General features: G+C 41.6%; 1 protein-coding gene across 1 annotated transcript in view; it reads right to left on the bottom strand.

The window, feature by feature from the left end:
- Nucleotides 1-24,629, bottom strand: part of MAF (MAF bZIP transcription factor) — a 237,248-nt gene extending 212,619 nt beyond the window's left edge. The window contains exons 1-2 of the mRNA XM_074968813.1: nucleotides 23,068-24,629; nucleotides 11,994-12,066 (exon numbers count right to left, since the gene is read on the bottom strand). Of these exons, the coding sequence (XP_074824914.1) occupies nucleotides 12,033-12,066; nucleotides 23,068-24,098 (1,065 nt within the window). The 5' untranslated portion in view covers nucleotides 24,099-24,629 and the 3' untranslated portion in view covers nucleotides 11,994-12,032. The remainder of the gene's footprint in view (nucleotides 1-11,993; nucleotides 12,067-23,067) is intronic.
- Between the last annotated feature and the right edge of the window lie 1,199 nt (nucleotides 24,630-25,828).

A 25,828-nucleotide genomic window follows, 5' to 3' on the forward strand; every position in this document is an offset into this window, starting at 1 on the left:
CAATGGCACTGCAGAGTATTAAAAAACATTTCAAAAGCTAAAAAGTGCTGTCTAGTAGTGCAGCACTGAAGGCCTTTGGGGCTATGCTTAGAGTTCCTGACGGGAGCATAGCTAAGTCAACATAATTTTGAGAACTGGCGCCTGAAGTGCTGAGAGTGGAGTAGAAATCAGGGGCCCGGAGTGAGAGTTCAGGTCACATTTTAGGAGGCACTATGCACCATTCAGGATAGGGCTCTTGATCGCCACATTCTTTAATCAGGGACTCACAATCCTGAGAGATTTGAGGTGCTCAAATTTAGCAGGTGGATTCTGTGGTGCTGGCTAATCCTATTCAGGGACAGGTTCTATTTGGCACATTCTAGAAATGAAAATCCCCCAAAACTCATAAAGGTTAATACATTTGACTCCAATGCATCTTATGGTGCATCAGCATTGAGGAATTAAGAGTCATGAGGCTTCATTTCTCCATTTGCCCTCTCACTTGTTTGTCCTAGAAGAGAAATAGCATGTGCACCAGAGGTTCTCAATGTAACTTACATGTTAAATACTCAAATAAAGGCTCCTGTCTTGATCAAAGGTCTGTGTGGATGAGTGAAAAATCTTCCTAGGTCCATCTACATTTGTCACATTTTGCTAGTGTCTCGAAGAAAGGACTGGACCTACCAAAACCCACTTTAAAGCTGCATGCTTCTGAATCAGTACAGAGCTGACTGGCAACATCACCACCGGAGGATAAATTTTGTGCACAGGGGTTTAGCTGCATGGCTGCTATTGAAGTTAATGGAACTCACACGATTAAATTCGCACGCAGCGCTTTGAAAAGGTACCTCCAGGTGCTAACTGCAACAATGAAGGGGCCACATTAAAAAAGGGCTACAAATGCACCGTTATTGCTGTCACAGTTATCCGTACAATGTGTTTACTAATTCAATTAAATCAAACAAATCTCTTGTATCCTGGGGATATGGTAAAGGAAATCCAGGTTAAAAAAAAAAAAAAAGGGAGGGGTATCAAGACTTTCGCATCAAATTGTACAGAGGAAAAAGGTAAAATATCGGAGAAGACAGTGAGTTCTGCAGAAAATTCTGTGTCAAAGAATGGCCCAACACCAGGGATTTTGCACTACATTTCATTCTTCTTTCTCACAACCCACAATACTATCACCAATAAAAATCAATATGCATAGATTATAAAAATAAACATTGCCCTATTCTGACATTTTCTAAGGATCCAGCATTATTAAAAAATTCTACAATAGATATAATTAAAAACATAAATGTTTATTGCACTATGTTTACCTTTACTGTAGTATGTCCTATACTTAGTACAGTAAATTAGTGAGAATCCCACGGTTAACTTAACTGCCCCTGGGTGATTAATGTTCAGTTTTACTGTTCCCTACTCCTCCCTCCTGAAAAGAGGCAAAGTAACAATCAAATTAGGGACGCCTAGACCCTAGGAAACCCCATTTCAACTGTTGGCAGTGTCATATTAGCCCTTCTCATATGGGTAAATTTAGTTCCATGCAGTTTACTGTATGTAGATTCTTCAGACAAGATCTTAAATAAAAAGGTAACATCTATATCTCCATGGCAGCATTCAGAAGAGAAATAGTTTGCCCCACTGGCCAAACCTCCCCCTCCTTCTCCGACAATTGTGCATGGGTTGGTTTTTTCCCTCCATCCCATTATTTCATTTGTGGTCAATATATACAGCTTCAAACCTGGTGTTTACAGGAGCTACTCCATTGCCTTCAATTAAATCTGGGCCCCAGTCCTTACATATAGCAGGAAATCAATGGGAGTGTGGCCTGTGGAAGAACTTAAAGATTTGGCCCAAAGTTCTGAAGAGGAGCTAAAAGAAAATGTTCATAATATCCCTGGTGAATCATTCGTACATCTTGATGGGTTCATGGAATTCTGCCATTCAAATGCAGGAAATAAAAGGGTGTACAAAACTAATTGATAGGTTTTCACACATGCAGATGGCTGAGAACAGAATATCCAGGAGGCCATGACGATTCCACATTCCTGATAATGTACTGAAAGTTTTAACATCTCTTAAATATAGAGAAAAATGCATTTGGAATAGGGCCCAAATGTCCCTTCCTCCTCATTCACCATCTTTTTCTCCCCTGGAAGGTTCCCAATGCGCCTAAACACTGATCTGGACCAATTCTTGGCTTCTCTGCTGAGATTGCCAACCAGTGCTAACTGTGGTGGTCTGTTATATGGACCTCTGTGCACCAGGAACAGGACGGTTACCACAAGACTCAGCTTCACATACCAAATATGCCATCAGAAAGGCTCTATATCCAGTCCCCTAGAGAGGAAGTCAGGGCTACCGATGGATTCTTTACGTGTTCTAAAGAGCATGTAAAGATGTAAATACATGTTCCTCTTTTCTCTCCAATTTAGAGTAGCCTGTGTCCCGGGGACCTTTAACTATACATTGTGTAAACTGCACAAATGTGTGACTGAGTGATGCTGACTATGTCTGTGCATATAATCGCATGAGACTGCTGAGAGGAGTCCACAGGGATTTCTTGTTGCTAGCAAAAAGTTGATTAGTTCCTCCACCATCAGTGTGCATCAGGGTCTCAGAACTGAAAGCTGACCCAGCATAGATCTAAATAACATCTCTGTTTTTTAAAAAAACCTGATGTGCGCAGCTGTAACTGCTCTTTTGTGAAAGTTACAGCACTTCTTCTGATTTATCTGTCTGACCTCTTCGACACTTCTGCCTCCCCCATGTAACCATCAATTTCCCCAAAACATCCCAAATCTGAGGCCCAATCCAGCTTCCACAAGTCAGTCACGTCAGCAAACTCCACAAAGCCCTGAAAAACCGAAAGGCTGGGGCACAGGATAGTGCTGTAAAGCCAGTGCAAAACAGTAGTAGAGCAACATCTAAAAATCAGGGAGCCATGTTTTGCTGGACGGGGGAGGGAGGTTCTGTTTGTTTAAATTAAATTCCAAAATTCATGAAGCTTCAACAACTGCAAAATGGTGCTTAAAAACAAACAAAAAACTAATTTATTTCATCTGCATTTCAACATTGCAATGCATTAGAAATCTTGTTTGGCGCTTTCCCTATCAGATCTAGAATTATATTTATTTCACAAATTACCTCTCTTGATCTCAAACAGGGAAACTAAAAGTTATATTAAAAATGGTAAGTAATGCTTAAATGGCTGATCCTGCCAATAAATAATGCCTGCCTGTAATTTGAAAACCATTATGTAGTTGAAGCAATGAATGATTTAAGACTGCTTATTTAGATCACCTGTGATAACACGTTAAAGTCAAGGCACTACACATACAGTCAAACATGAGGAGCAAGCTAAAAATCTTCATCTGGAAATAGGAAAACAAACAGGTTTTGCAGTTTCATTCTTTACTTTTTTAAAGATTTCATTAAAAACACACAACGAAATAAATATTTTAGGCAACCAGCAACAAAATAGGAAAATACCATGTGTCTGGAGTTTTAGTGCCCTCTGAGTGCAGGAATTTATTTGCAGCAAGCAGAAAATAGACAGCAAGCATAAAAATTCAGCAGATTCCCGCTAGTAAAATTATTTATCAAGCTAACAAGGGAGGAACCCTTCTAGTAGCAACAAGCCAGCAAGAGAAAGATGTGCCTTTATATTTTACCTTTGGGTTAGCGCACCAGTAAAAATGCCAACTGACAAGCACTTCACATAAACATTTCTTTCTAAATGAGCTGCCTTGTTAGGAAGAAAAAAAAAAAATCTAAGCAAAGGCTCACTACAGTCAACAGACAGAAAAATCCAGTATGAATGCAGTTTTGCTCAATAGTACAGAATATAAATAAAGACATAAAAATAACGTGGTTATATAAATGAGTTTAATAAATTAATACGTCATTTTATATTTAAAATAATAACTAAAGCTATAAATGTGTCTTAGCATTTGATTGTACCAAAAAGAAAAAGGAAAGGAAAAAAAAGCACATCCCAGTAATCTATTATTTAGATCTTTCTTACCTTTGGAACAAACTATATATAAGTATGCACTGTACTGTTGTTAGCTGCGCTACACAAGCCTCATTGCAATATTTATCATATATTTATTTTATGACTGGAACCCTGAAGTCTGTTTTACAGTTTAGTTTCACGATACCAAACGTTGATTATAAATTATAAATGGCTTTACTAGAGCCTGAACAGACAAAAAGTTTGGAGACACATGGATTGCCTGATCCCAATTAAATTTTAAAGAAATAGTAAAGTGACACATCCTCCGAATAGCTGCGCTCCAAAGAGGACTGCAAATTATTCCTGTCGGCTGTACAGTGAGGCTGTTCCCTCCAAACAGCCCTTTGCTAGAATGAACATTTGACAATTGTCAGCAGGCTAAAGAAAAAATCCGCAAAATAATCCGAGGTCTTTTTTTTTTTTCTGTTGCACAAAGAAAAAGGCCAGGGGGATTCCCAAAAATCGGAATCTCTACTTTATCTCAACCTGTAACTCAGGAAGTAAAACCGGCAACATCTGTAGACAGAAAAGAAAACTTTCAGAGTTTTACACTGAATCTTGAGGGGAAAAGGTTTTTATGAAGGTTAAACAACATTGCTGGCCTGATCCTGTATTTGTTACTCAGGCAGAATGCCAAAGGAAGCCAAGAGGGTAAAAAATGTGGGGTAAGATAAGTGAGCCACATCGGGGGGGGAAAAGTCCCAAATAAATTCTCTTTTTAGCTTCTGGCCCCCTGCAAAGACCAACATTCTCCCCTGCTTCTACAGAAACTCACAGCACTGGGTGAGAATGACCAAATCTCCCACTGAACAAATGAACTGAGCTGCTTCTTTAGCCTACCTAGTGCATTTCTTGTGCTTAGGCCAAAAACTCTCCAAATCTAAAATGACCACTGCAGGGTCTGATCCTGCAGTTCTCGTGCACCCAAGCCTTCTTTTGGAAACAATGTGAGTTTGGGATGTACATGTAATACAGGCCTGAGCTTTGGAACTTGTTAACTGCTGATGGATTGCATTAATATGAATATTTGTCTGTAGGGGACAAAGGCTTTCGAAGAGTGAGCTCAACATCATGGGCAAAACATTAGCAATAACAAAAAGGGGAAGAGCATCCTGGAAGCAAACTACGAGATAAATAATATATTTCAACTTTTATGTTGCTCGCCTTTCATCTGGTACAGCTGACATTATGGTCCTGTTAAATTTTTAGCATACAGCCAACATGTAAAAACAGAGCCAAAAGGTATGATGGAATGAACAGAATGGTGAATGTAGAGAGGATCTCCTGTTGTTTGAAAGGAAAGAACGAGATAGTTGATGGGATGTGGCTGTTTCTATGGAAGATGAGTGGTTAATATATTCAATGTTGTGTTCTTGCCTTATTACAATATAATCTGAGGCCAAGCGGTATGAACACAGAATTCCCACTAAGCCCAGAAACATGTGGGAGCGCTGTGTGCAGAGCAAATGGCCCTTAGTATTCAAACTGGAGTATATAGATAGATGGGGGTCCAATCCTGTCCATACTTCTCATGGCCCTGGTTAAAGCAAAGTAAGGAAAAAAAGTAGTAAATGTGGAGGAAAACAAGGGGCATGCACCATTTTCCCCACTCCACTTTTTATTTTGCATAGCAAATTTTAGGGGCAAGTTCTACACACCCATACTCACATGAGCAGCCCTTACACATGTGAGTTGTCTAATACCTGCCAACTGAATGACAGCTATTTTTATTACTGGCTGTTTTCAAACACTCTTCGCTCTTTTAGGATCTTATATACTCAAAAACGAAAACACGTTTAAGGACCCAATCCTGCAGCTTTCGGCCCTACCTGCATTAATGAAATTCTTAGTTTGGTCTGGAACCTGATTAAGCTGGACCAACATAAGCTCTGCTTTGTGCCAAAGCAGCGGCTCCACCGCTGGAGTTTGCTCTGGTGCAACTGCATCACCATAGTGCAAGGGCGGAGCAGATTTCCTTACTGTTGACTGCTCACCCGCATAAGGCCTGGGGAATCAGATTCTAAGACGTCAATAACTCAGTACAGTACTACCTCATAACATGAAACCGGCTATTTAATTACTTATCACCACTAACAAAAGGTCTCTTTATTTTGATTAACTTTGAGAGAACAAGTTACTTGGAATCAGAGTATGTTTAAATAATTACACAATGCAAGATAACATGTCTGGAAGCAAAAAATGGTGCAAGAGGAAGACGGAGAAGAAATAAACTTGGTCTCACTTCCCAATTTAAACTATGAATGACCTCCAGGTCAATTTTTCAGAATATCTCAGATCAATTCAATTCTCACCTCCGCTCCCTACCTGCTAGCAAATGAATATATTGTGCCTTCCAATAGACTGAAATGACTAAAAGGAAATCGCATTTAGCTGCATCTGAATAACCATGGTTATTAGATGATGCGTGCAGAGGAAAAATTACCATTTCTTTTCTTCTATTCCTTCTACTCTGTCTGATTGTCATGCTCACCTTACTGGTGATTAAGTTGTAGGATGCTCTTGCAGATTGTTAATTAGGTGTTAATATCTGCAAGGGGCCACAGCAAGCTTCCACACCTGAGGTCATTTCTCAGAAGTCAGGCTGTCTCCAGTGACAGTACCTGTAATTCCCATAGCTAGTTTGATTCCTACTCAACAGCTGGAGCTAGTGTCTCTTTCATGTCTGGTTTCATTTCCTATCTGAAATTATATGAGTGCTAATATCTTTATTATCTTTCCCATAGATGTGCAATGCTTGAGAGAGTGGCACAGCATGTTGTTCACAGGCTTATTATTATTATTATTTTTACCACAGCATTTTGAAAACAGTTCAAGCAAAAATCTTTATGGTTAGCAAATTCATAGCTGAAGATTCCATTATTGGATCTGGGGAAGAAAGCAGGGCAGGGAAAAAAACAATAGTAATAATTTTGATAGACAAAAATAAAGCTGCACAACTGGTGAGCGAAAATGGCTTAAACTTTGGGAACTAATGTAATGGCATCGACAAGGGGGCGGGGAAATGAACAAGGCAGCCTGACCGCCATAAGTCTTGGCAGCTGGTTTGTGAGCGTGTGCATGTGTGAGCCAGTGAACCAGTAATGAAGGGTTTTCAAGGACATATCATTTTGCTTAAGGTAATGAATCATGTTATATTTAAGATGATTTAGTTGGGGATTGGTCCTGCTTTGAGCAGGGGGTTGGACTAGATGACCTCCTGAGGTCCCTTCCAACCCTGATATTCTATGATTCTATGATTCTATTATTTGAAAAAAAAAAACAGTTTGGGTCTGCCTTTCAGAAAACTCCTTGCTATTTGAGGGCCTGCTCCCTGTATTTAATTGGGCACCCAAACCTCCCACTTTGTTCAGGGGATGAAATTCACATCTGGGCAAAGGGCATGGACAAGTCCCACAGACCATTTAAGTCCTGTTTTAAGAGTTTCTGTGGAACGTAAATGATGAGCAGTTAGAACCGTTGTATCTAAATACCTGTCATTTATATTCCTCATCCAAAGTGATGAAATAAGGACACAAAACAAATATAAATAACAGATATTTATATATGCAGTGTTGTTGTAGCCGTATTGGTCCCAGCATATTAGAGAGACAAGGTGGGTGAGGTAATATCTTTTATTGGACCAACTTCTGGTTAATGACAGAGACAAGCTTCTCACGGGTTAAAACAAAAGAAGGAGAAAATTAGTAAAAAGGAAAAAGAAGGCAGTAAATGTGGAGTACAAAAACTGGCATACACCATTTTTTCTGTTGATCCCATAAAAGCTATTACCTCACCCACCTTGTCTCTCTAATATTCTGGGACCAACACAGCTACAACACTACTACAAACAAGATATTTACATAAACCAGCTTTCAGCAGAAGGCATCAGGGAGCTTTACAAATATTTCTTAATTCTCCTAACACTCCTGTAAGGTAAGAATTAATAACCTAATTTTATAGCTAGGTAAAGTGAGGTATACAGAGATCAAAGGCAATACATATTTAAATGAAGCCAATGGAACTGACTACTCATGCTTAAAGCTAGGCAAGTGCTTAAGTACCTTGCTACATAAGGGATCAATTGATTTGACTAAGTTCTCACAGCGAGTCTATAGTGGTTAGACTAAAACTGTCCCCTTTTCTAAGCACTGCACCTTTTGGAGCCATAAGCCATATTGCACATTAAAGAGCTACTTTTTCAGTCTCTGATCAATGTGAACTATATATTTAAAAAGTGTAGATCATTTGGTAAATGACAAACACTGAAAACCCCAGAGAAAGACTGTATCTATTAGCACTTAAACTAAAATTCTATGTTAGAACTAAACAACAGCAGAAATCACACTAGTGCAAACATGTTTCAGGTCTTAATTGTTTTAAACTCAAGCAAAACTAATAAACTGACTTTGATGGGAGTTTTGCCTGAGTAACAACTGCCAGATTAGGCTCTCAGTGATAAAAAGGTCTGTTCTTTGATCATAAGGACACAAGCTATTTTCACCCTCTCTTCAGATGAATACGGATGAGATGAAGAGATAGGATTTTACACTATTTATTAAGTTTACACTTTCATTGTGTATAACACTTGTTTTACCTAGAATTTCTGTAAAACACCCTGTAAATTGTAAGAGCAGCTTTTTCTAATATAGTTTAAACCATCTTCAAATGGGTTTTGCTCCCATTCTCTTGGCTAACATAGCAAAATACCTTCCACATTTGAAACAGGCCTAATATTAAAAAAAGGCCTAGCTTGGCTACATGTGCACATACATGGCTTCTATTAACTTCGAAGGGAACTTGACCAATAATATGCCACGGAAGTTTTATGCATTATATTACGGTCTGTGTAAGAAGAACCAAATTTGGTCTTCACACAAATAGCATTAAAATCCCACTGACCTCAAAGGCAATGGAGACACATATCACAGGGCATAATTTGGCCCTTGCTGTGGCATTTTGCTCCTGGCTGTTGACTCCCTTATGCTAGAAAGTGGAAATGCTTTTCTGCACCAAATAAAATTAACAGGAAAGGTTGGATAGTGTAACAAATACATTGGGAAAGAATATTTATGGCCATATACCAGCCTTCAATCTTGCACAAGACCCACACTAACATCACTAGAGGCTTTATATCAGGGGTGGGCAAACTACGGCCCGGAGGCCACATCCGGTCCGGCCCTTCAGACATTTTAATCCGGCCCTTGAGCTCCCGCCGGGGAGCAAGGTCAGGGGCTTGCCCCACTCCAGCGCTCCAGCTGGGGACTGGGGTCAGGCATTTGCCCCGCTCCACACATGCCATGGCTCCACACAGCTCCCGGAAGTGGCAGCATGTACCCGCTTCGGCTCCTATGAGTATGGGCAGCCAGGGGCTCTGCACGGTGCCCTTACCCCAAGCGCAGCCCCCGCAGTTCCCATTGGCTGGGAACCATGGCCAATGGGAGTTGCAGGGGCAGCGCCTGCGGATGGGGCAGCGTGCAGAGCCGCCTGGCTGTGGCTCCGCACAGGAGCCGGAGAAGGGACATGCTGCTCCTTCTGGGAGCTGCTTGAGGTAAGCACTGCCTGGAGCCTGTACCTCTGACCCCCTCCCACGCCTCAACCCCCTGCCCCAGTCCAGATCCCCCTCCCGCCCTCCAAATCCCTTGGTCCCAGCCCAGAGCACTCTTCCGCACCCCCCACAACCCATCATCCCCAGCCCCACCCCAGAGCCCGCACCCCCAGCTGGAGCCTCCATCCCCTCCCCCACACACTCCAACCACCTACCCCAGCTTGGAGCTCCCTCCCGCACTCTGAACTCCACATTATTGGCCCCACCCCAGAGCACGCACCCCCAGCCGAAGCCTTCACCTGCTCCCACACCCCAACCCCCTAATTTTGTGAGCATTCATGGCCCGTGATACAACTTCTATACCCAGATGTGGCCCTCATACCAAAAAGTTTGCCCACCCCTGCTTTATATGGATTATCGCTTAAAATACCACCTCATATCCATGCTGATATTTTAATTTCATTATTAATATAGTGATATATATCAGGAACATGAACCAACTCCCACTGACTTTCACAGGAAAAAGTGCATGGAATTATGCCGAGCATTTATTTGGTCCATCATCTTACTACCTGTACAGATACCAAAAGAGATGTTTGTATAGTGAATGTATCTTAATCAACAGCTACAATAGACTTTATTTACACACACCATATCAATTGCCTGCATTGCTACAAATATGCTTGAAATAACATAATCCCTTCAAAGAAATCAAATTAGCATTGAGATCACTGAGACCACTGTCCACTACTATCCTCCTATAGTACTAAATTCCCTTAACCAAACTGACTTTATGAGAATAAACTAAGTGAGCCTCCAGAGAGTGCAAAGTATTGGACTTTTCATATCTAAGCTTATTATTCCTAATATCACAGAGAAACTTCCCTGAACTGTCCTTCTCCTTCCCAAATTCCCCATCTGAGCAGATGTCTCTCTTTTTCTTGCATTTACCTGTCAATCATGTTCACAGCTGAAATTTGATTTCTCTCCCAACAGTAACCTTAGATGAAATATTACCATAGGGGTCAGTCCAATCTCAACCTGGCCATAAAAGTTCATTAACTCTTCCTAGACTCAATATATATTTGTTTCAAAGTAACAGGATCTGTTTTTTCAACAATGCCTAACAGGACAACAAAAAAATATACAAGTAAATGAAATTATTGTGTCTATTTTCCAGGCCAGGGTACATTGTGCCTATAAAGTCCTGTTATTACAATTATGCATTAAATTAAAGGCTTTTAAAAAACATGTCCATAGATAACTGAACAAAATTAGCAATGATTGCTCTCAGATTATTTAAAATAAAGAACGCTTGTTAGCAATGAGCTGATAGACAATACACTGAACAGTGTACATTTCACTGAACAGTGAAAACAAGTATCTTGATTATGTTTAAAATTCCTGTTCAAGCCTATTCAATAGATGCAACATAATATGCTCTGCAAGGACCCATAATAAAACTAGGGGTCTGATTTTCTTCTCGCTTACAACACTATAAATCAATTGTAATTTTACTGATATCAGTGAGATTACACCCGTCACTAACTCAGGTAAACTGAGAGGAGAATCAGGTCACAAAATGTGTCTCTTATGAAGTTCTCCCCTGGCCCAATCCTGCAGCCTATACCCAAGCAAAACTCCTGCAAATGTCAATGGGAGTTTGACTCACGTGAATTCTACAGGATTAACCCCCCTTCCCCGCACAGCCAAATTTTAAATAAAAATAAAACTCAGTTGCATGAGCTAATAAAAATGAACAGTGTTTCGTTTAATAACACCTCTTAATTGTTGATATAAGTGTCGTAGGCTGTATTCTTGTCTAAAATAAGAGATTTCATAATTAAACTCACACAGGGATCTCTGTAATTGAAAATCCCATTTAAACCGCTTAGTGTTTTTTTACAGTTGAGCCTGATAATAAACAGATCTCATGGACCATATGTCTGCCTGAATCTACGAGGTGTGTGTGTGTGTGTGTGTATATATAAAAGTTTGATCTTCTCATTTTCCTAAATATTGTATATTCTGTAAATGGGATAGACTGAATAGATGTGATTTGGGAGAGGAAGACAGCATTATGCTTCTCATTCAATTGGAAATTCTGGGCATGTACATAAAATAATACAGACATCTATCATTTTCATCCAGATTTGAGACAGATCTTCTGTAGTCTCATACTTAACCACCATAGCTCGTTTCTGAATGCCAGGATTTGAAGACAAAAAAAGAAGATGTTCGCAAGGAATAAAATATAAATTATGCTACATAGGAGACATGCTTGGTAAACAAAAGTAGAAAACATTCACATTGCCCAGGTCACTTTTACACACCTGAATATGAGCCCAATCTAACGTCCATCGGTTATTAAGTAAGCTCCATATTAACAGTCAAACAAAAAAAAACAAAAACTCTTACTCAAGTATGCAAATGAAAATCAAAATGTACCTTTTTTTTTTTTTTTTTTACTTCAGGCAACAGGCATTTTCACATCACCGATGTAGAAGATTCTCTTGGGTACCTAATTTAGTAAATATATTAAAATAAACAAAACATAATTAATAAAGAAATTTAAAACACTGTAAAATATGTCACTTTTACTGATATTGTACAGAGCAGAACTGTTCTGATTGGATGCTAATTTAATTTCAGAAAGTCTTCTGTATTATTTATTAACGGTATTCTAGTGCTGATGAACTTAATGGAACACTGTTTAAAATGAAACAATTTTTAAATAGCATGCCTGGCCTTTATTCGCATTAATAACACGAGGATCTTAGTGATAGCACAATTATCTTAGTAAAACAAAAATACAATTTTTGTCTTGACAGTGAATATCAAACTACAATAGTTGAAAGCATTCAGCTTCCTATAGTTTTCTTAAATAATTTTTTTTTATTATTATTAGCTGTGCTAATGTAACTGGCAAAATAATTACCAATTTCTGTACATAGTCCATTATTTTCCAGACAGCAGTTTAATAACAAAACCAGAGCTGTCATTTCTCCCTACGGTTACTCACACTATACAAGTTCAGACTGTCAAAATATATTTAAAATCTAATTTTAAAAGATTCAACACAGTTACAATTAATCTTTGTACAATAAGTGAGATAAACCAGTGAGTCAATCTATGCTCTTTAAATATGGGTATTTTGTTATGTTTGTTACATCTAACTTTCTCCATTGGACTATATATACACTATGTATACATATATAGAACAAGTATTCTGCAGGAAGTATAGCTGCAGCTACATCAATGTATTGTCATAGCATGACATAAACATAGCAAGAAAAAATTGCATATCTGATTTAAGATTGAAAAAAAAAGCAAGACTATCTATGGGTTTATCTGGCATTTTGATTGCAAAATAGCTCTGCAGCTTTAAAAAAAAATCAACTGTACAATTTGTGCCAACTAAATTATTATTCCACAATGTAAAGATCACTTTCAACATCAAACTGAATAGAATGGCGTATTTAAATATTTTCAAGCATGCCACTTAAAACAATGTTTCCTTGTAGTGGGAAATTTTATATTAGATCATGTTTATTCAGAAATGTTTCAATCAGATCATGTAAATGCCCACATATATGTTCATAGCAAAGCATTGTGGCTGATGAAGGCTTTTCAAGACAGCTCCTTTGCCTCCCTAACAATCTTGTTGATCCTGTCTGTTATTTTTGGAGAAAAGGGACAGTGTCTCATTATATGTATTATTTGGCATCCTGCCCAGGACCTCTTAAAGCAGATCACTTTTTTAGACCTTTGGTGTAATTTTCCTCAAGATGACCTCTGCTCTCATGCCAATTGATGAATCCATTCTGTTATTAATGCATTTAGTTGGGAGGAATAGGTATTCAATTCTCACACCTGAAGACCATCCAAAAAAGTATTGTGGTCAGCCTGCTCTATTATCTTTAGTCTTTGATGAGGCTATCCCTTATCTAGAACCACAATAGTTCAATCAATTCAAAGGAGACCTGAAACAGAGTGGACACATCTCTCACAGGCACAGTGCACAGAATCATTTAACAGGTTTATTTGAAGATCAGGTATTAATAAAAAGAGTTTCCAAGAAATGTAGCACTAAAACAGCCTGGAGAGGCTAAGCAGATTTATTAATTTAACAGGGCTGATAACACTTCTTTTTCTTCTTCTTTTAATTTGACAAAGTTGGTACAGGAGAGTTATCATTTAATAAATTTGCTCCTCTATAATGCGGTGTGTTAAAAAGGATTTTACAATAAAGGCTGCTGAAAGACTCTGCTCAGTTTAGAGAGGGAATGTGGTGTGGCATGAATATACAATTTTAAGCAGATTTAATCTTATATTATTCCTGTCTCCAAAGTGACTCTGCAGTAGGTCTCTTATCAAAAGTGAAGTCTGTTCATCCTATATTGCAAAACAGTGAAATGTATTGCAAACTCTGGCCTGGCTTCTTATGTATTACAGTACTTTCATCAGTGAATTAGGAAGCAGTTGGGGGTGGGGGGCGGACAGGGAAAGGAACTGGATCTTTTTTGTTTCAGTGTTACTTACCTTTCAGCACTGCCAATGTTTCATTGCAAGGGCCTCAAGTGTTTGAGAAACCTGGGACTCTTTTTAGAGAATACCACAACTTTAGGAGCTGATACCCACACACAAAACCCACTCTTTAAAGTTACTGTAGTTTCCAAGATCTTGTAAATTTCTACTTTTAAAAATCAGTGAAAGGGAAGGTTCTGGCTCCAGGTAGGTTAATCAGCCTGTGTTAAAATGGAGCATTAAACTCTATCTCCGAGAGAGACAGAGAGAAAATCAGCTGGATTTGGAAAACTGCTCTTCTCCCAACTGCAAATGATTTACAAAGCATGCAGCCCAAACCTCCCCCACCCCCATCTCCCCCAGCCACCAAGGCTCTGATCCCAAACCTAACTGAAAGACTCCCAGTGACTTCACTGGGCTTTAGTTTAGGTTTAAGTGAGCCCAGGTTATCAGACAGAAAAGGCAAAAGGGGCCGAATCCAAATAAAATCCCAGCACCGCTGGCTCCAGGAACGTACCTAAGGGATGATCAGTCAGCGGAAGGCCGCCTGCATGACACACCGGCACTAAGCTTTGGACGGATGGATGGATCCTTCAGGAATTGAATTTAGACAGCGCACAAAAGCAGCGGCCTCCCTCCCCTCCGGCCCGCTGCAGTAACACAGCCAGGCTGGGCCGCCCGAGAGCCCCCTTGGCTGTGGTTGGGGAGGTGTGAGCCGCCTGGCCTGTTTGCTGCCCCACGCCCCTGCCTGGGTGAGCCCGGCGGCCCAGACACAGACCCCCCGCCCCCCAGTTCCTGGGGCAGCGCTGAGAGGTACCAGCCCCTGCGCCCCCCTTCCTTGGCTAGGCTCATGGTGGCCATGGGGGTCCCCCTGCCCCAACGCTTCTGGTCTGGGTCGCCTCCTTGGCAGGTAGCCCCTTGGCTCCCCCGCTGGGAAAGGGGGTGGGGGCTGGCCCCTGCCCATTTGCCTCCTAGGGGGCACTTCGCGTTAACGCCCCCGGCTGGGCCAGGGCTCGTCCCCACGAAGTTCTGGGCAAACCCCCGGCAGAACGGAGCCGCTTCCCCGCCCCTCGGACTCGAAGCGGCTTCTTACAGGGGCGAACACGTGCCGGGAACCGCAGCCGCGCTCGGCCCGTCCTCGGGCGCTCGGGGAGGGTCGGGGCTAGCGGCCAGCCCCGGGCCCTTGCCCCTGCCCGGGGCCACCTGCTCTCCGCCCCGCGCCTGCCCCAGGGCTGGGCTAGGAGCGGCGGAACGGCTCGGTTCGGCTCGGCCCGGCTTGGCTGGTCCAAGCGATGCGCCGCGGTGGGTCTGTGTTCCTGGGAAGGGACACAGGCTGCCCTCGGCGGGGGAAGGCGCCCGGGTCGGCGCCCTTTGGGCAAGGCATGGGGGGGAGCGGGGGCTGACAGACGCCGTCCGTAGTCCCTTGAAATGCTTTGGCCCCGTCCATGGGAACTCCCCCCACGTCCCCTATTTGAGTTGAGTGGGAGCAGGATCGGGCCCTTAATGGTCACGTTTCTGTCTGGCCTGAGCCCTGACAGTACCCGGGGGAAATACACAAATGCTGGTTCCTCCCCCAGCCCGCTGTCCCGAGGGAATGACCTCTCCTGATCGGAAACGGAGACCCAGACCGGAACACATTTACACAGCCGATCTCTCCACGCGGGTTCACATTTACATAATAAAGTGGAGGGGAAAGGACCGAAACAGGAGACATCCACTTATAACCCGCGTGGTCTCAGACGTAGTTTTTTAATCGCCCTGCCCTTCGCTTCAGTACCCCACATTGCAACCGCAGCGGTACAGGGGACAGTGTTTGGGATTTGCGGGTTCATGTCAACAGGATGCTATTTAAGCGGATTCAGAGCAGGTATTTCATTTCCAGAAACATTCCGAGTCATAACACAACTATTGATACGCATCAACCCGCCGGCCGATGGTTACACTGAAAACCCAACGTCAGGAACGCCCAATATACTTTGGAAGCAAAGAGTTTATGCGGGAGAAATGTGGGGAGGGGCTATTTGAGTGCTAGAGATTTTCCTGGGGAGGGGGAGTTTATTCTTTTTGTTTGGGGAGTTTCATGTCTTTATTTTGAATAACCCCCCAGCCTGGATTTAAGAAGCCAAAAGGGAACAAACATCTTTGCCATTCTGCAGCTGGCTGGGGTGTGACTGTAGATCCAAATTCTGGCGAGTTCAAGCCTGGGAAATGAATGTGTATTGCTGGTCTGCCTGACACCACTGAGGCTTCAAGGACGCTTGTTTGACACTGAAAACCGAGGCAGGAGGGAGCGGAATAGTTGGCCAGATCACGCATTGAAATAGGGTGTTGAGCCCCTTTACGCCTCCATACACAGCCATTAACATTTTGTTTTAAAGGGGGAGAGCTGCAGAGAACATTTTTCGGGAGTGTACTTCCTTATAAATTAACAATTGAGAGGCCATCAGTGACACTTCATCCTCTCACCCCGCTGGAAACTTTAGACATTGCTTGATTTGTCTCTTGCTCTATGCCTGTGGAAAGATGACTTCTAGCAAACTTCTGCTCTGTCCTCTATTCCTTCCATGCACGATGTCTGGTGGATATGTATTTAAAAGGAAAACACGTCAAAGTATACAGTACTTAAAATCAAGCGCTTATGCGGGCAGGGCAATCTCCATCCGAAAACTCACTCTGCCAAAACTACAGGCCTAAAGTATTTTACTGCAGTGTAAGAAATTGCACTGTTTTAGAGTTGACGACCAGAAATGTGGGCACAGCACGCTGCAAAACTCATAATTTCGGTGAGTAATCCGTGATAAATTAACAAGCAGCCCTCAAGCACACCGCCAAATTATAGATTCAGATCAAGGTGATGGTGACTATAGTAGGAGTTTAACTGATTAGCTGTAACTATCAACACACCCATCTAACCCCGCGTGTGTTACTTAGAGCTGGCATTGATCGCTTTCATCTTGGAATATTTTGCATTGCTCTGGTCTTGAACTCACAAATCTGAGTGCAGTCACCCCCCCAAAGAGTGGTAAGCTTTATTTTTGGTCCTCCTCCACCACCAATTCGAGTCTACACTAACTGTCCTACAGTAACGGATGCTGTGGAGTGTACAGCATTAACATCTATTGATTTGCATCCACTGAGCCTGCTAAATTCATTAGAAAGTGCTAAAACTGTAGTGTATGAATGCTCAACTGTGTCTCTGAAAAAATTAGTTCTTTAAAGAACCTCTCACCTTTTTGTGTCCTGTTGTACTAGCTTGTGCTATTTACAACAAGATGTGCACTTAAAATAGATACATGTGGATACAGACAACCTGAGTGTGTGGAAAGATGTGTTAAGCAGGCAAAATATATTACATTTGCCACAGCAACAACTGGAATCTCCATGTTTTAAGGTATCTACTGACAACATGACATTAGTGATTTTAAAGGAGAAAATGTTTATTTAAAACCTTCACTACTGAAAAAAGTATTTTTGTATGTGGAATTTTTAAATCCAGTCATCTGAACAGGTGTCAGAAACAGTGAGTCCATTTAGTTCAGATGATGATCTTAGTAATAAATACAGAGGATTTCCTTTCAAAGCTGCACATGCTGAACTGACACCAATGTGGTTCTGGCATCTGAACAGATAATTCTGATATATGCATCATTTCCTCCCTAAATCCAGGAAGCAGCAGAACTGTGTGCCTGATATTATGTCAGAGAAATTGGTATTAAAAATTATGAATGATTCTTGCTCAAGAACTTCTTACATACTGCGGGGCGCGGGGAATACAGGGAAATGAAGCAGCTGTGCCAAAGTTAGTCCAAAAGGAAAAAAAATGGGGGGAGGGGTGGGGACATCCATTTGTAAACTTAAAATTTGCTGCTACTATTATTAGTGAGGATTTGTTTTTAAAGAAGAGCTTTTATTGTGGGGTAAATAAAAAAAGGGAAGTAGTAGCCTTTCTAATAAGTAAAGCCACGTATTTTTACTGTTGCTGAACAAAATGAGCAAACAGCACAGTTGCCATTGCAAAGAGTTGTTAAAGAAAAATACACTCAGGTGGCTAGGAATATTTTCCCCTTTTCAGATGTGATCCTATGTGGGGAGTCAGGAAAAATACTGTAGTACAAACACAAAAATATTTCACTCCACTAAGCCGAGCCCTTGATGTTGGGAATGGGGTTATGCTACATTTTAGAAAAAAGCTTAAGAGTTGGGGGGGTGGGGGGGGTTGTATCACACTCTGAACCATATTTCAGACTGAGCAAAGGGTCGCCTCTTTTGTGCACATCTTAATGAACATTCTTTGCAATGTAGTTAATAAATGAGAAAAAACCATAGGGCGATGGCAGAAATGGGACACTGTTAGCGATGTAGAGAGTAAGAACTAACTCTCTCTTGTGACATATGGGGCCGTATCTTCTTACTCAGGCAAAGCTTCCACTGACTTCAATAAGAGATTTACATGAGTGAGAAGTGAGTAAAGGGTACAGACTCCTGCTCCCCATTCAAATCAATGGGAATTTTACCACTGAGTTTAGCGAGAGGCTTAGCAGGATACAGGCCAGAATGCTCCAAGCAAGGGGTGATTAATGAATATAGGTTATTCAGAGCAGATCTGTTCCAATTCGTTCTCAGCAAGCAGTTCTGCTGGAAAGGTGTGATCTCCCCTTAAATTCATACAGAACCCCAATACATGGTTTGCTTTAGTGGTTATTAAAACTGCCCTGTAGTGTGTTTTTTTTTTCTTTAGTTGCAATCTAACAGTATTTCAGACAGAGATTCAGATACAGCCTAAGGAAGACAATGCATTTTAAGTCTGAAGTAAAGACTGATATGTTAGGTTCATGGGCAAGGAAAAAGACAAGCCTTTTCTCGTTGGAGTGTGTACAGAGTATTTTTCCCCCTGACAATCTATTTCTTGGAAGACTTTTCTTAGCTCAGTTCATAAAACCTTTACCTATACTGTGGGTATACTAAAACCAACCAAGCAAAACCCAGACAGAGCAATGTTTCATTTGCTCTATCACCTCTTCTTGGCCTCAAAATACTATTGTAAACCTAGTAACTGCTTACACCTTTTCACGTTACTAAACTATGAGATCTGTTGTATTAAGAGGGTTAATGTTGTGCCACAAATTGATTGCACATAAGGGGGGCTCTGCATCTGTGCCTGAGAAACTAGCTGCAGTGTATTAGTTTAGAAGGTAATTTTAAATGTAAAGTGCTTATCAGTTTACTGAAAATATCAATACTTGTGAATTCTTTGGAATAATTCAGTCCCTAAGTGACCGCCATGAAAAATGTGGGCACTAATAGAGGTTTAAACATTTAAAGCAGGAGAAAAAGTTGCTATCTTTATGAGAGCAGATAATTTTCTGATCAGCCAATAGCAGCCAGTTTACCCTCAGATTACATATTAACTAGAATATGAAACTCCAATTAACCAGAATATGGAGCTTGAACCATTACTCAAATTGTGGTGTAACAGAAGGTCAAATGCTAAAGGGCACTCCATTGACTTCATGTTCAGGAGGAAGGGTGAATATAGAACAGAATTGGTTAACACCAGGGACCAGTTCCAAAGCTCCATAAAAGTCTCCCATTGAAGGGACCCATTCTGCTACCACTGAAGTCAGAGATTTATTTATTTGCCATTGACTTTAATGGGAGCTGATTCACTCAGAAATCAATGCTTGAATTCCCCCCTTGATGTGACTGTTTGACACAACCTGTTGTGTTTTAAGGGAAACTCGGCCTTCCAGAGCAGAGCATGATTTAGGGTCCGATCCTGCAATCCTGACCTGAAATCAGTGAGAACTCTGCCTGGGTAGAGTGCAGGACCCAACTCTGAGCAGTTTCTCTGAGAAACAGCTGTCTTAACCCTCCCAGAACAGAATTCTGGTGCAGTTTGCTGTGATGTTTTAATTCCACTCTCTCCATATATTGGGGGTTGCTTTATAATTTAGAAGAAATTTATAAATAGTGTTGGTTTTATGAGCCTGAGATAAAGCTAAATTCTTGAAGCTGTAACATGCTTCGAGAGGCCTAAGTTTTTCAAATGAACTACAAAGTTAATCCTATTCAAATACTGGAGAAAACACTATGAAAACCTCTCTACTTATTCTGGGGAGCTGCTAGGGAAAGTAACTGTAAAATAACTGGGTCAATAGTTTTAGGAGATGTTCAAAGCTGAAAATGTCCTTTGGCATGCAGAATTATAGTAAAGAGCACACCTTTGGACCTTAACATTTTTTAGCAAATTAACCTTTTTGAGTGTTTGTTTAGGACAAATAACTTGAAAGTCCTTTGATTTTTGATTTTTTCCCTCCAAAATTCACTGTTAACCTTTTAAGGCCTGTGGCTGACAAGAAAACCATGATGTGGAAAAGGGAGGGGAGGGAGGTTAGAATGGGGTATGCCAAATGTCAAAAACTCTTTATCTCTAACATTAGATGAATATGTGACAAGAAAAACCTGATGCAGTGTCATCTCTTACTACATACAAACTGTTCTGCTTGGATCAGATGATAAGAGGATGTTAAGTCTTCCCTTTCACTTTACTCCATCATAAAACAATCAAAATATAGGACCATATTGTGTCATCAGGTTTTTCAGCAGAACTTCCCTTTGAGATCAATGGCTTGAAATTGATGGCACGATATGACTCATAGGAACTAAGGCCCTCTAAGTCATTACAAAACCTGAAAGATCACGTTTTTCACCTGCCTGACAGATAACTAATTTCTCGTGGGTGACAATTTTCCACTTTACATATAACTGGCTGCTAACTTCTCCTCTCCTTTATATCAGTGGGTTCAACTCTTGTATCAGCATCACTTCCTTACAATGTATTAGGCTTAGATACTGCTTTCATAGTTGTTTAACTTTTTAAACTACACACTAAAAAACTGAGTACAGAATCAAAAAAATGCAGTTTATTATTGTAGATTATTCTCTCTTTTGATATAACCATAAAGTTGAAAATGAAAGAAAAGCACATAAGAACATCACACATGGTTAGTAACTCAAGATATAAAACAATTTTGCACAGCAAAATATGTAAAAGGAAAAGTATCTGACAAGATTTTTTTATATTTATTGTGGTAAGATTTACTTTCCATTTTTTTTTTAAAAGACAGGATATCAGTCCCTGAAAATAAAATTTACTGGTTATTGCCTTTAAAACTGTGGAATTTTTGAAGTTACAGAAAATCCAGTTCTGCACCACAATACAACTGTAAAAAAATCTGCATCATCTTAAAACTGTGCAGTAATGCCATCTTTATAACTGCATAAATTGTATTAGCGTTCTAAACAGGTTTGTCTTTTTTATATATGCTTGCAGGTTATATCTTAGTGCAATTCAGTCCCAAATACTTCAATTTTGAAAAAAAAATACATTTTGAATGTAAAATACCCCTATAGATATAAACAGGGGTGCCTCCCCCTTTTAATACTTTGGTTTTCAAATACAGTTAGTGGTATAGCAAGGACTACATATACCCAACTTATATTTAAGTTGCAAGCACATGCTGCATAAGCTACTCTTAAAAAACAGTCCCATTGCAAATTCTACCCCCCTTTACATCACAACAGTAAACAATTTAGTGCATCAATCTTCTTGTTTTTAAATCTACATCTAAACAGACCTAACTCTTTCAAATTTATCTATAACATTCCTTTATCTGTAGCATACATTTTAACTGGGCTTACAGATCATAAAAACTAGAATTAAATTATATACTAGGAACCCAGAGCATTCACATTTGACAATGACCAGATGCAAAAGAAAAAAGGAAATAAACTTGGGGCAGATCACATAAAAATAAATTTTAGACTGCTTTAGGCAACAGCATGGTTTTAAAGTCCCCAAACTGGGAAGCGATTTTTAAAAAAAAAACACATCATCTTTCCAAAGTTCTCTCTCTCTTTTTTTTTTTTTTTTTTGCCACATTAGGTTATCAGAATCCATTCTGGCATTTTTTAAAACAGGGAATGCTTCAGTGCATTTAAAAGGAAGTCTGAAGTTTTGAGTAACTCAAAGCAGTTTTAGAGCAGACACAAACTTTAATGGGGAGGAAGAGGAGGAGGAAGATCAAAGGTTGCACTTTTTTGCTTTCAACTCAAAAAAGTGATGAGGCAATAAAACAAAAGGATGAATGCCATGCCATAATAGTCTCCAAAAGTCCATTTCCAAGCAAAAGAAAAAAAATAATTATACCCTACATGTCCAGCATGCAGGGTGTTTTATTAATAAATGTCTCTTTTTCATAGTCCATTGTTGCTAAGACAAAATAGCAAGCATAATGCATGAGATGAATATGGGATCTAATGGCAGACTAAAAGTCTCATGTTTGGCAGATTAAGGCCAAAACTCACATGAACACACTGAAGGCTGATGCAGGCTTGATTTTGGCAGGTTGATCTAGGTACATCTCTAGTTTAGCACAACGCTAAAAACTGATGGAACTCAGCAAGCTGGAGTCTAAAAAATTCACATTGTTTTTGTATTTTTTTTTGTTTTGGGTTTTTTTTGTTTGTTTTTTGTTTTTTTTTTTTGCAAAGCTCAAATCTCATATGAAGAATTCAGGATGGCAAAAAAAAAAAAAACCTTTGACTTTTTTGGACACAGCAAGGTCAAAAGAAAAAAAAACTCATGAACTTAAAAAAATATAATGTGGATGGCAGGTTTCAAAGAAGAACAAACTTCATATGAAGAACTGAGTTGGTGGCAAGTTGGATCTTATAATGTTTAAAAAAAAAAACATTGCAAGCCCCCACAAAAATAAAACAGAAAAGAAACTCATGTAGAACTCTAGGTTGGCCAACAATGAGCCAGCCCCACCATAAAAAAAACAACTTTTTTGTTGTTGTTTTTTTGTTTTTAATCGTTTCGAGTTTTAAAAAAAAAATATAAGGTGGCAAGCTTGGTTGTTGATCTAGCAAGCCCCCAACAACAACTCACATGGAGAACTTTATTTAAGGTGGCAAGGCTGTTGGAACTCACATGAAAAACTCTGGAGAGGAAGGGTTGTCGCTGCTGGATCCGTTTTCTCTGAAGCCATTGCTGACCAGCTTCTCATATTTTTCCTTGTAGGCGTCCCTCTCCCGGACCAGCCTGGAGATCTCTTGCTTTAGGTGCTCTACTTGCTGCAGCAGCTGGTTCTTCTCTGACTCCAGGACGTGCCTTTGCTGGACCCTCTTGAAGCGACAGGACTGGGCATAGCCTCTGTTTTTGAGGGTCCTCCTCTTCTGTTTCAGCCGGATCACCTCTTCCTTGCTCACCCCCCGGAGCTGCCTGTTCAGCTCCCGCACCGACATGGTCACCAGCTGCTCATCCGAGAAGCGGTCGTCGAAATGCAGGCCGCTGCTGTGGTGCTGGTGGTGCAGACCCCCTCCACCGCCGCCGCCTCCCCCGCCGCTGCCGCTGCTGCTGCTGCTGCTGCTGGACTGCACGCTGCCCGGCTGCTGGTGATGGTGGTGCCCCGCCGGGTGGTGGTGGTGGTGGTAGTGGGGCGCCCCGTTCTGAGCCGCGGCGGCAGCGATCACCGCGGAGACCACGGCGGCGGCGGAGCCCATCTCTTCCCCGGGCATGGAGCCCCCCGTGCCGGCCGCCGCGGCGGCCAGCTGCTGCCCTCTAGCATAGCCATCGAAGCTGCTCTGGAGCTGGTGGTGGCTGCTGTTGATCAGCGCTTCCACCGCGTCTTCGGGGCTGAATCCCAACGCCTCTGGGTTGAGCTGCTGCGGGTAGCCGGTCATCCAGTAATAATCTTCCAGGTGGGTCTTCTGGTCCGTGCCAGAGCCCGGGCTGGGCGCCGAGAAGCTCGGGGAAGGGGGCACCGAGCTGCAGGGCGTGCTCATCGGGGTGGAAGAGAGCGATCCCCCAGCGATCAAGCGGCCGCACTGGCTGATAATGCGATCGGTCTCCACCGGCTCCTTTTTCACTTCAAACTTCATCAGATCGAAGTCATTAACATATTCCATGGCCAGGGGACTGGTGGGCAGGTCGGAGTTGCTCATTGCCAGTTCTGATGCCATCCTTTTGCTGCTGACAGTCCTCCAGAAAGGGTGCGCACCAGGAGCGAGGGGACTGCTCTGAGTTGCAACCGGGTGAGCCAGCTTGATTATTTGCAATATATATTTTCCTTCTCTCTCTCTCTCCACCAGCCCCTTGCAACCTTCGCTCCAATTTGCACCGACTGTTTGTCTCTCTCTCTCTTTTTATTATCCTTTGCAGAGCCTATAGTATTGATGATGCATCAGAGCGGGTTGCTCTTTCTATTCGCCTTTTGCGTAAAGGTTCTTTCTCTCTCTCTTTTTTTGCAGCTTTGCAAACTGCAGCTGGAGTTGTTAGTTGTTGTTGCTGCAAAGGTGGCTTTATGATTATTTTTTAACACTTCATGATGTCTTTCCTCTGGTCTTTTTCATGCAAAGTGCAAACCGAGAAGAGGTTCATCGGGGAAGGGGAGGAGAGGAAAAAGACTGAAGGATAAATTTAAAAAAAAGAAAAATTAAGTCAGCGCGATAACCAAAATATTTTTCTTTACAAAAAAAAAAAAAGAAAGAAAGAAAAAACGGAACCCCAAAGCTACAGCAAGAAGATGAAAAACATTTTAAAGGTCTCATCCAGCAGTAGAGTTTAAAAGCATTGCTGAGTTTTATAGCAGTCCTGACGTCAGCTTTCAAATGGGAAATTGACTCCAAGTCCGGACCAATGGGCTGCTTCAATCTCAGCCCTCATTAGCATAATAGTATAGAAACAAGGAAACTTTTCGAAGCTGTCAATCAGGGGCCAATCAGCTGACTGTCAGCTGGGGCTAAACTTTTAACTCTTTCTTGGCCATATCCTTGTACTCGGTTTCACATGGGCTTAATGTTTATTACCTGAGTTAAGAGAGAAAATATTTGGGAATTCAGTGCTTTTTTTTCCTTTTCCTTTTTTTGCCTTGTTTTTAATAGGTAAGCATAAACGTAGCCTGCTTAAAACCCTTGCTGTTTTCTCTTTCTCTGCATGCCATGCTTAAGCATTTATATGTGACAGCTTTGGTAGGTAACTTGTTTCTTAGAGTGCACGTTTTTTTAAAAAAAAAAAAATAAAACTGATCCTACCTAAACCATCCTCGGGCTGAAGGGGTAGGAGGCCTCTCTCTTGCCGTGGGGCAGAGTCGATAGAGAAGCACAGGGACTGTCGCTAAAAGGTGGGGATGGGTGGGGAGGAGAGTTTGGAAATGGGGAGAGAAGGTCAGTGTAAAGTTAAGGACGTGCTCTCTTCGGGGGCCAGACACCTTTGGAGATATTGGACTAAAGAGACTGACACTGGGCCCCCCCCCAGAGAAACCTTCTTTCAGTGCATGGTGCTGAAGGAAGCAAATGAAACTCTCGTTGCCCCCTCCCCAGCAGGGCTGCTAAAGCCGCCGCGGCGGCACAAAGGCTGGGAAGAGTTAACTCCGTGGAGGAGCTCAGCAAAGCCGAGGTCCCTCCTGCAGACTTCGGCCACGGGGTGGCCTTTGCCTCCTCTCTCGTGCACGCGCAAAGTATAATCTGATCTCCGCCTCGCCGGGGTGCGGGCCACTTGCACGCTCACGTGAAAGCGAATAACTTTGTACTTGATCGTGACATTCAGCCCTTTCCTCCTTCCCCCCCGATCCTACACCATCATGGGGTTACACGTTCAGCAAAGCGGCTTGACACCCACCCAGGGGCTCCCCCGTTCCCACTTTAGTGCTAACAACGGCCCCCGGACCGATTGCTGTTTGACCTTGTGCAAA

The sequence above is a fragment of the Natator depressus genome, chromosome 12 (genome assembly GCF_965152275.1).
Source record: "Natator depressus isolate rNatDep1 chromosome 12, rNatDep2.hap1, whole genome shotgun sequence".
NCBI lineage: Eukaryota > Metazoa > Chordata > Testudines > Cheloniidae > Natator > Natator depressus.